General features: G+C 30.7%; 1 protein-coding gene across 4 annotated transcripts in view; it reads right to left on the reverse strand.

The window, feature by feature from the left end:
- The window catches only part of LOC114337618 (uncharacterized), a 178,744-nt gene that overhangs the window by 108,745 nt on the left and 57,920 nt on the right, over positions 1-12,079 (reverse strand). The window contains exon 1 of one of the 4 annotated variants that reach the window (XM_028288112.2): positions 8,013-8,032. The exons of 2 other annotated variants lie outside the window; for them this stretch is intronic. Coding sequence is in view for 1 of the 2 variants with exons in the window: in XM_050656060.1 (XP_050512017.1) it covers positions 564-622 (59 nt within the window). In the remaining variant the exon portion in view is untranslated. Of the gene's footprint in view, positions 1-563; positions 634-8,012; positions 8,033-12,079 lie in introns of those variants that run through there. One more of the 4 variants, XM_050656060.1, reaches the window with a different exon arrangement.

Genomic DNA, 12,079 nt, shown 5'->3' on the forward strand with positions numbered 1-12,079 from the left:
TTTTGCAGAATATCTCGCTTAGTTTGAAGGTAATCGACATTTAGTATTGCTCGTTTTAAAGGTCTTTTCAAGCACTACAAAAGTTATTAGTATCATTATACACTTAAAATCGACAGTTTCTCTGTTATTTCAAGTTGAATACATCGATTTGAGCATGCAGCAAAAAAACAAACTTTTCTTACCTACCATATCCCTCTTTGTATTTTAACTAGAAGATTTATGAAGGAACGAATCTCTTTGTTTTTTTTTATAACCTACAGAAATATTTTATATAGTTGTTTTGTTAGATGCATAGTTTTTAAGGTATTCGCAAAAATCCGTCCGAAACATTTTTCAATGAAAATGGCTAATGTTCAACCACGAATAACTCAAAAAGTATTGAGTTTTCAAAAAATAATTATAGAACAGTTTTTGCTTAAAATTAGGTTCTCTAGCCTGATCCGTCGCTATTTTAAATATAAAAAACATTTTTCACCCCCGAGAAGGGGTGGGAACCACCCCCCAATATAAAAGCGCACATCGGCATTGGGTAGACTTTGTTTCTTGAGCTATTTCCTACTTACTGTGAAAATATCAAGTAAATTGATCTAGTAGGATGGAATTCGGAGCCAAATACCCTCATTGACTGCCCTAATCTTAAATAGAAAAAATATATATTATTTAAATATAAAATGCCTGATACAAACAAGTTTTTAATTTGATTTAACCCCTAAAAACTACCTGGTATTATAAAAATTAGGAAAAAAATCTTTTTGAAAGCTTGAAGTAATGGAATTAATTGTTGCTTATGATAAATATAATGATATATTTATAAAATTTGAATCCGATAAGAATATACGTTTGAGGGAAATTAAACTTTTTAAACTTCATATTTTGATGATAATGAAAAATATTTATTTTACGACATTAAACTAAGTATAAAATTAATATGATTTTTAAAGTATTTATCAATAATTTAACTTCAACTTCCAAATTCGTCTATTTCTTCTTGCATCAACTTTCTTTTCTTCTTGGTCGACAGTAGGACAATTTTGGCAGCTTCACCAGACAAATAATCGCAAAATTGATTGCAATATAATTAGGGTTACCATAATTTATTAGGGCCAAATCCGGACAGGGTAGTCCAAGGGGTTGTAGAAAATATAAAATGTGAATTTGACTGTGTTGCTACCTCTACGTTGTACATTATATACGAAATGCATATGGCACAATTAAAAGCACAGCTGTTTCGCTACAATATGCAACTAACATCGAAAATCTCTGCCAGTTTAAAATACATATAGTACACCTATGTTTTAACATACTTTAGACCTAAAGTGCTGCGCAGAATGAAATTTCCCGCCGTTGGGCCTAGTATTTTCCATTTTTTTAGTAAAGAAAAAATCCGGACATTTCTCATATCCGGACGCCAATCCGGACATGTCATTCAAATCCGGACTGTTCGGACGAAATCCGGACGTATGGTAACCCTAAATAAAATCCAAGTTTGCGACACCCACAAGTTGATCCTTTTTTACAATTGCAAAATATTATTTTAAGTAGTTCTTCTGGTGCAGGAAAATCCGTCATTTTGTTTGGTACCAAGGTGCCATTCAATTTTGCTCATCCCCAATCAGCAAAATTGAGAGTTTTGTTGCCCGATTGTAGATTTGTAGATTTTGTAGAGAATTTCATAAGCTATAAGATCATGAGAGTTGCAATCTTTGTAGACTCTTTTTTTCAGAGAATTTTAATGTTAAATGGCAAAAAGACGCTCCCTTTGCATTGAAATCAATACTTTAAACGCTCATATCTCTCTTAATTTATGAGCTACGTGAGTTACAATAAAGCAAAATATTCAGTAAAAAAAAGCTAAATTTTTGGTCACAACACTTTTTTCATAAATCCAATATTTTTTGAGATATTTTGAAAAAATAACGTATTTTTTGAAAAATCGAAAAAAAAATTTACTTAAAACAAGTTTTTTCAAAATGCAATTGTTCTAAATAATTTAAACTTTTGGAATGTGTTGTTGGATCATAAATAAAGTTAATTTTAAATGGTCTACGATTAATATTAATTTTGCCGCACATGGCATACATTTTACCGTCATTTTTTCTTTTATAAATTCGAGGTATTTGACTAATTTTCGTTATAACTTGCTACTTGCTAAATTTTCATGCTAGAGGCTTTTATCGAAGCTTATTTTGAATTTCTAAAAAAGTACTTGAAAAATGCTTATTAACATTTTCTATGAAAAATTAACATTTTCAGTTATTTGAGCTCAAATCTTTGCATAAATTTACAAAAAACAAAAAATTCGTTTTCAATTACTCATAAGTTGCTTAATTTTATTTAAAAAATTTGATTAAAACTGACTAGTTTCTTTGTTATTTTATAAGCTACAATTTTAATAAGGATGATTTTTTCCTGAAAATGCGTAATTTTCGAGTTATTCGCGAAGAACTATTGAAATACGTGTTGTTTTTTGGAATCTTCAATCGCGAATAACTCAGAAATTATTAAGTCAAGAAAAAATTTTATTCTACATTTTTTTCATAAAATTCAATTCTCTATCGATTTCCGGTGTCGTTTTGAAATTTATTTTAAATTTACACCCCCGAGAAAGGTGGCATTCACTCCCGGGGTGGAAGCATACATAGACACCAAGTCAGGTTTGTTACTTTAGAGGTCTAAAGGCCTTTAGAATTGCGAAGTGAATTGCCTGAATAAATATACTATTACTCGAACTGCAAAATATAAATACACCAGTAAAACTAATTAGATTAGCGAAAATGACAATGAATAACTCTCTAACAGAAGCTATAACAGATGAGGGAAATACAGAGATTATCAGTATACGCTCTGAGCTTCGCTGGTGTCGCTCCTAGCGGATTACTAATGCAACTTTCACCGGTAATTTTTAAATTTATTATTTAATTGTTATCGCTTAATATGTACAAAGCAAAAAAGTAATAAAATTGTAATCGATTTTTTAAAGATTTTGCTAATCATTTTAACGTTGTATTAATAAAATATTAATTTCTTACTTCGGATACTTTCACAATTATCGTGTAGATGGCGCTTAGATTAATCTATAATTAAATATTACGAAATATTAAAAAAACTTAAATTCATTATTTAAAACGTAAGTATATTAAGGTAAAAATATACACCACAGCTTTGACCAACTAATATTATTTCCTATTAATGTTTTTAATTTCAATGTTTTAAATTAATCACTTTGACATTTATGTAAAATTTCCAGTAAAAGCTTACAGACTTGTCACTACTGGCGCTCGCGAATTTTTAATTATCCCTTCTACCTACGAGCTCATAGCGTATAGAGTAGGAGTCCGACAAGGTCTACAAAACTTTTTAACGTAGCACTGGATGGAGCGATTAAAACACTGGAATCAACAAGATGATAATAAAAAGCTCTACACAAATTATAGGATACGTTGACGACATGATACTAGCCGGAAGAGACAAAAACGCTTAGAATACCTTGATGACTCTGATAGGAGAAGCGAAACTTAGAGGACTAAAAATACATGAAGAAAATAGACGACACTCTAATCTCAAGAAAAAATTGTAACCAAAAAATATAAAGATTAAACAATGCATATTTCAGAAAGTGGAGCGATTTAAATATCTAGGCATAACAATATGGACTGCACAAACGACAGTAACTCAGAGATAACCTAAAGAGTAAAATCGGGCAATAGAGCATATTGGAAATATCAACAAGTACAAAAAGGCAGACATATATCAACACCAAAATGAAAATATATATAATATAACAGCAACCCGTCAGAACTGCCATAACCTACGTCGCAAAAACAATGTGCCTGGCTGAAAGAGACGAAAAGAAGTGAAAAATAATAGAGAAAGAAAGCTGCCCAGAAGAATTCTTAGATCAAATAATCCATGCCGGAAAGTTTAGGCCATTGGCTAACAACGAGAACAATAATCAGATGTATGGATAAGATGTATATAAAGTAAGTGGAATTCTACAAATTCAAGACCTAGAGGGAGACCAAATGCAGATGGTAAGATCAGGTCAGAGACGTTATCAACCGAATGAACATACCTACCAAACTATAGAACAAAAAAATATAGAAACGAATGGACCTTAATCACTAATCGGGCAATATTACACAACAACCTCTAAAAGAGCACAACTAACGCAGAACTAGAAAACAAAGAAAAGGCGGAATAATCCCCCTCGAAACGGATCAGAAGTGATGATATAAATTACCCGCTTAAATTCCTGCCCAGAAGTGACAACATAGAAATATAATAGTCTATATTGTAGTGGGCATTGTAGTCATCGACTAGCCGTTGAGTGAAACTTTTAAAGGTTTATTCAAGCTTTCCAGTTTATTTAACTCTTTGTCAAAAACTTCTACAACAAATTAATGACTACATTATAGCCTAAAGCTGTTATTAACACGTTGAGGGATAGAACGTCTATAGACGTCTAATTTCCGTTGATATAATGTGACATAACGTCTACAGACGTTGCATTTTTCCCTATTCTACTTTGCAAAGTACATATAATGTCAGAACACTTGTTTATACATTTGACGCACTGTCCGTCAACATGTTAATGTTACTACAGAGGCTTATCCTTACAATAATAACATTAATTAGTTAACAACTTTAGGCTATAATGTTGTTATTAATTTGTTGTAGAAGTTTTTAATAAAGAGTTCAATAAACTCGAAAGCTTAAACAAAAATCTTCAAGAGTTTCAGTCAAACGCCAGTTGATGACTACAATACCCACTATACGACTATACCTATACAATAAATTCTCACCTAGCCACAAAAGTCCTATCTAAAAAACAAAAAAAAAATAAATCCTACATACATTTAATACGTGTACAGATAAAAGTTACGAAATCGCTCCATACTGTATAAGTTTTTCTTGTCTTTATTCATTTTGGTCGTCAACGGCAAATGTTATTCAATTTAAAATATCACATTCTTATCCTCGATTTCCTGTGGCCATTTTTTCAGTGGCAATTTAATTACCTCGTTTATCTTCCTTCAAGCAATTATTCTCAGCTGAATAGAATCATATTATATATTGTACTGATTTATCTTTTGAAATTCTTAATATCTCAATTTTATGATACAGTCGAGAGCACTTTGTTGCATCATTCATGTTATTTTTTTACTTTTTACACAAATTTTTAAAACAAAGAAAAAATTAAACTTTATCTTAAAGTTATTTTTAATGTCTGTTAAATACAGTATAATTACTATATTCATGATAATATCATTATATTATAATGGTACTAGCCGTACAATAAAAAGAATGTCCAGTACAGGGATAACATATTATCAGATGACTTTTTACATCGAATTCGTGCCAGTTCAAGGAATCTCAATCCAAAGTTGAATTAGAAGATACAAAATCATGCTTTGCTTTTGGTCGAAGACATGTATTAAGGCCAGTGTTGCCAATCGGCGGATAATTATCCGATTTGCGTACCTTTTTGAGAGTTGTCGTATCTTCTTCGTACCTTTAAATAAATCGGATATTTGCGGATATTTTTCAGTGTATCTATCATCGACTAAAACTTTCTCATCCATATATTCCCAACACCAACAACACATTAATTTTGTTTGGTTCCACCCAAATTTTTATAAATAGCCTATACTGGATGAATGTTAGTGACATCCCATACTTTTCATCTTTTGACAAAAGGGTTATGTACCGATTCTTTTGTTTAGAATTGCAATGCACAAATGCATCCACTTAAGCCATATACCCTATTCCACGAACATACGCCTGTTTTGGATTACTTCGACAACGAATCTTTTACTGTGCAAAATAAGAAGAACGAAAGTAAATTGCAAATTACATTATTGTTTATTGGAATAATTATTAGCGCCATTTACTTAGGTACTTCTTATGTTGCACAGTAAAATATTCGTTGTCGAAGTAATCCAAAACAGGCGTATGTTCGTGGAATGGCCCATACTAATCCAATTCAAATTTCAAAAACCGTCTGCCGTCCGATGTTATTTATGAGTTTTTAGTTTTTAGTCTTTAAACTTATGAAAGCTAATTCACACACGATTTAGTTTTATTTTCATTTTATGTAGTGCAGTGCTTAAGTAAACGTCTCGTCTGTTGAAATAAGTTTTGGTTTGTGAAAATACTTTTTTATAATGGATAAATGGATAATAAAAAACGTTAAGGTGGGTAAGGTACTATGCAGAAAAGAACTTTCCGGCACAGAAACGTCACTTTTCTGCACACTACTATCAGTTATTCATATTCTGTGAGAAAATATTAAGTTTGTTAACATAAAATTGTGCAGAAAAATGCATTTGGAATAGTGGTTGTAGAAAAATCTACTTATTTGAAACTAGTAATATCTAGATATCTACTAATTAACTCAAAAATCCTTCAAATTTTTTGCCTATAAAAATTATTTAGTCGGGCATTAACGTTGAACGCACCACGGGTATTGTGGATAATAACTTTGATACCTTAATAACTACAAGGCTGTCAAATACATTTCTATTGTTTTAGTTGTAATAAATCTTTAATTGTTAAAAGAGCGTAGGCGCAAAATTTCGGACCAATAATCTTTAAACGTATTAATTTTTTTCGAATCCTGAGAAAACTGATAAATATTTTTAAAAAATTTGAACGCTGAATGAAAGATTACATTATTACCGAGGGCTGAAGGTCCCTTAGAATAAACAAAATGTTTCTTTTGAATGAGATATTTGAAATTAAAAATCACACTCAATATTCTCTTTTCCTTTTACCCCTGTAATATATTAAAATAAAAATGATATAAGTCTTCAGGGACTTTCGGCCCTCGGTAATAATGTAATCTTTCATTCTGCGTTTAAATATTTAAATAATACTTATTAGCTTTCTCAGGACTCGAAAAAAATAATGCATTTTAAAAGCATTGACCAGAAATTTTGCGCCTATGCTATTAATGTGGCTGTAGTTTATTTTGTATTGATTTATTTATTATTTATTTTTCCAGTATCTAGCTTTAGGTATCTAGTTATTACGTTTTAATAAAATAATATTTAAAAGTGTTTTTTTACTTAAATAATTATAATAAATTTCTATAACGATCCAAATAATGAAATATTTAGATTTATTTATTTATTTAGAATTTAACACTTACGATAATACAAAATACGAATAATATAATAATAGTAAGTAAATAGTATTTACATACATGAATTAGGTAATAATCAGCTAGGATACGAGATTTTCATCTATAAACGAAAATTTTTAAACTGTGAAATAGAGAATCCAGTAGATTAAAGGGCCGGTTGTTCGAACGCTAATCAGAAAAGGAATCAACTGATCATTATCAAATATTTCTTTACTGTCAATGTCAACTTTGATTGGTTTGCTGAAAGCATAATTGATTACAATTATGAGATTAATTGATTAATTAATCAATTATGTTAGTACTTGTTACGTTAATTGATAATTAATAATTAATTAATCAATCAATTATGTTAATTATCATAATGATAATTGATTACAATCAACTGATTGGCGTACGAACAACGGATTTTGTTATTTGATGGTTGTTAAGGGGACTAAAAGAATAACATTGGCAACATTGATTTTAATAACAGAATAATTTTTGACCTAGCGTACCTTTTCCTGACAAATCGGATATTTTTCAAGCGTCATCGGATAATCTAGAGAAATGCGATTGGCAACACTGATTAAGGCACGTATTTACTATGTTGGTGCTCCGTGCTCCCTGCAACTGCTCCAGTCGATACGGCATGCGCTCCATCTACATAAGTATAAACCGCCACCGATTGTTAAACAATCATGATTGTTAAACAATCATTTTATTGAAGAGTTCTCTAAGCCTAAGCAATTACTGGCTATAGGCAATGACCATGTTACAATCGAATGCATTGTTTTCGTTTCCGCTGAATTTTTGACATCACGTCTAAATGAAGAATCAAGAAAAATAAAGTAGGTATATCACAAGGTAATTCAATGAAAATAATCCTTACGATTGCAACCCATTCAACAAATAGTAACTTGGCTGCCACGTTAATTATCTTCTTTTTGAACTTTAGGCATCCTGGGCCTGGATAGCTCAGGCGGTAATATGTCTTACTTCCACGCAGGTAGGCCAGGGTTCGAAACCCAGCGCCGCCGGCAAGAACATCTAGACATTTTTAAAATGTCTATAGGCCCCAGGTCGACTCAGCCTGAATAAAAATGATAGTAGAGGATACGATATAAGGTCTAACTGCACCGATCTGTTTAATGGAAAAAAATTATTTTATATGTAAATTAGTATGTTACACATTATAAAACACAAGGGGTGCCTGATATAATCCTGTTCTGACTATAATTAATTAATAATTAAAAAATTACTTTTTTTTATAAATTTAACTGACGTGTTTAACAAAAAAAATAACACTATCGGTAAGTGCAAAGCCTATAGGATATGTAAAAATAGGTCTGCCTATTTTTATCCTGTCAAAACGATTGGGTTGCCAGGTGTAAACAGGTGTCTTGTTGATAGGTATTTGCACCTACTTGTTTAATCTATCAACCAAACATAAAAATAAGCACTGTTTAATTGCAAATACGATGATATAGGGTTGCCCGTAAAAAGCCTGTTCTAAATGAGGGTTGCCTAATTTTTAAAATTTCACGGCGTTTACTTATGGATAATTGAACATAATATGTAAAACTTTGTTATTACTAATTTTACGAAAAAAAGTTATTCTTTATAAAAAGTTCTAAATGATGTGCGTCCTCTGATTTAACCGTCAGATGTCAAATTTTGTCAATCTTATACGAGTTATGTCAAAAAATGTTAATTTCGGTCAAGAGTGACTTCGGCCTTTATTTTTTTACAAATCGAAAATTGTTATTATGAAAAGGTATTATTATTCAAAAAATATGTTTTAGTGCGCAATTACATCATTATAATTGGAAAAAAATTGCAAATTTTTCTGAAATTAGATTTTAACTTCATTTTTATTTCTTACAAGTAGGATAACTCTTTTATTATCAATTTTTCGAAAAAAAGCAATTGTTCATAAAGAGCTTTGAATTGTCTAAAATATGAGGTGCAGTCATCATTAATTTTATAAACCTTATATGAGGTATATCAAAAAATTATGAATTTTGCTCCGGAAAAAATTTATTCAGCATTAAAAATATGTCGCAATATAGAAGTCTATCCTTATAATTGAAATATTGTGACATATAAAGGTATAAAAAAAAACTCTTAAGCGAAACTCATTGGCAAAATCGGCAAAATTGGCAAAATTGGCAAAAAAGGAAAATCACTGCCAAAAACTCGCAATCTATGTATATATAATTACAAGTACTAAGAAATATCCAATAATTTGAAAATTTATTTATATTAGTTTAATTTAAATGTAAACATTAAATATTTAAATATATTATATATTATTCATTACAAATGCAGCATTTAAATGTCGTTATAAATTGCAACCATAAAGCAACACATAGTTACTTGAAACTTTTATCTTTTTCAGGGATGTAAATAAAAATGAACAATGTGAGTTGTCGAAAATTTCAAATTAAAAATAAAAAATAATTACTAATAATATTTTATTCAGTACAAGAATTGTATTATTCTAAACCATAAGTTATGGACCATCGACGTTAAATGTGGAGAAAATGAGACGACTTAGCGCCTTTGAAATGTGGACCTATAGAAGAATTGTGAGGGTTTCCTGGGATAGAGTTACGAACAATGAAGTACTGAAAAGAGTAGGTAAAGAGAAGGAAGTTGAACTTACAATTAAAGAAAGAAAGCTACAGTATCTCGGACATGTGATGCCATACAAAAAGTATGGCATCCCGCGACTCATAATGCAAGGAAAGATAGATGGCAGAAGACGCATCAGAGGAAGACGAATTTCATGGTTGAAGAACCTGAGAGAATGGTTTGAATGCAGCTCAAAACAACTATTTAGAGCTACTGCCTCAAAAATTAAAATAGCTATGATAATTGCCAACCTCCGTAGCGGAGATGGCACCTGAAGGAGAAGAAACCATAAGTATAAAAAATATGCTTTAGTTTACACTGCTAGGTGTAAGCAAGTATACCTATTGTTCGTAGCTATTTTCACCTATTTGTTTAATCAATCAACCAAATGTAAATATAATATAAGTGCTCTTTAATATTGTAAATACGATAATATAGGGATGCTCGTAAAAAGTCCGCCCAGAATGATAGGTGCTGAATTTTAAAAATTTTAATGCGACTGGGAACGTGCGATAAAGAGGTCAGAGAGTAGTATATCGTGCGGTAAACGAAGACACAGGATTGTAGCTAATAGCATCTTGGACAAGCATCACGGGTGATTCATCTCAGTCAAGTTACAAAAGTAATAAGAAAATAGCAAGATCTCTTGGAATAAGTTGCTATTATTAAAACAATCGCGCGTTGTTTGTTAAATATTTGAAAAGTTATAGCGGACGAACAATATAAAATGTTACAGAAAAAAAAAAGATACACTGGCGGGCAAAAAATTTAGGTCACTAGATGAATTATACACGTTTGATGCCTCGAATTTCCTAAACCTGTTTTCCGATTTGAGTGATTTTTTTAGTATATTATAGCTTAATTAAGATGTGTTAATATTGTTGCTAGACAGGTAAATGTCATTTTATACCGGGTGTAACAATCATACTGTGTTTTTTTCTTAAAGTTCGGAACACTCTGTGTTGATTCTGCATGAAAAAATAATGACCGTTTGCTTTATAAACATATATCCACAAATGCTTCATTTTCGAGATACGGGATGTTGAATTTTTTCTTACAAACTGACGGTTTATTTGTTGCTCTAAAACCGGTTAAGATATGCAACTGGAATTTGGTAGGTTTTAAGAGGTAGTTATTGAGCTTTTTTAACATACAATTAAGAATTTTATATTCCCCATTGGCGTGCATATGGGATGTATCTAAAATATTTATACCCAATGCACGACCATATTATGCGAAGTTTTTGCCAGTGATTTTCTGTTTTGCCAATTTTGCCAATGAATTTCGCTCAAGAGTTTTTTATACCTTTATATTTCAGAATATTCCAATTATAAGGATATAATAATTCTATATTGTAACATATTTTTAATGCTGAATAACTTTTCTCCGGAGCGAAATTCATATTTTTTGACATACCTCGTATAAAATTTATAAAATTGATGATGGCTGCACCTTAGGGTTTAGACAATTCAATGCTCTTTATAAACAATTGCTTTTTTTCGCAAAATTGGTAATAAAAGAGTTATCCTACTTGTAAGAAATAAAAATGAGGTTTGGAATCTAATCTCAGAAAAATTTGCAATTTTTTTTCCAATTATAATGATGTAATAGGGATGTTCACAAAAAATTAAAAAGTCATTTCAAACATGTAAAACGATTAAGAAACACCCTAGGAATAATTGTCCAAAATTTCAACAAAATTGAAAAAGCCTTTCTATAAAAAATCTTGATTAGAAATCTAGCGTTATTTTAAATTTCAAGAACGCTTCTCTATTGGCCTGACGTCACTAGTTGCATACCCCAAGCGCGCGCCATTCTCATAGTGTTACTGTTTACCTGATTGACGTTTCAGGTCATTTTATTTTGTTCTCTTCTTGTTTTATCAGGGTTAAAGTGGAGTTTTATAGTGAATTTGTTTAGTTTAAAGTGGACAGACTGTTTGTAAGGACATATTTTGGGTTTTACAAAAATAAACAAATAAAATGGAAGAAGGTTTTCAGAAAGCCGATTCGTATAAACTACCGACTGTAGTGTAGATTTAACAATGGTGTATGATTTATTGCCATCTTGTAAAAAAATAAATCTACCACAGCTTTACTGAGTGTATATTCCATATAATTTTCCATGTCTTCTTTAAGCTAAAAAAATAAATACTTAATACTGCTTAATACTAAAAAAATAGAGAAAGTTGTATGCATGCATTGTACGCATGCATATTGTATACATACATTGGCTGGTTATTACTTTACCTTGGGTAGGTGTATTAAAAATATTTTTATTCTTCTTCATGTGCCTTGTCCGTTGTGGACGTTGGCTATCATC

The sequence above is a fragment of the Diabrotica virgifera genome, chromosome 7 (assembly GCF_917563875.1).
Source record: "Diabrotica virgifera virgifera chromosome 7, PGI_DIABVI_V3a".
Lineage (NCBI taxonomy): Eukaryota > Metazoa > Arthropoda > Insecta > Coleoptera > Chrysomelidae > Diabrotica > Diabrotica virgifera.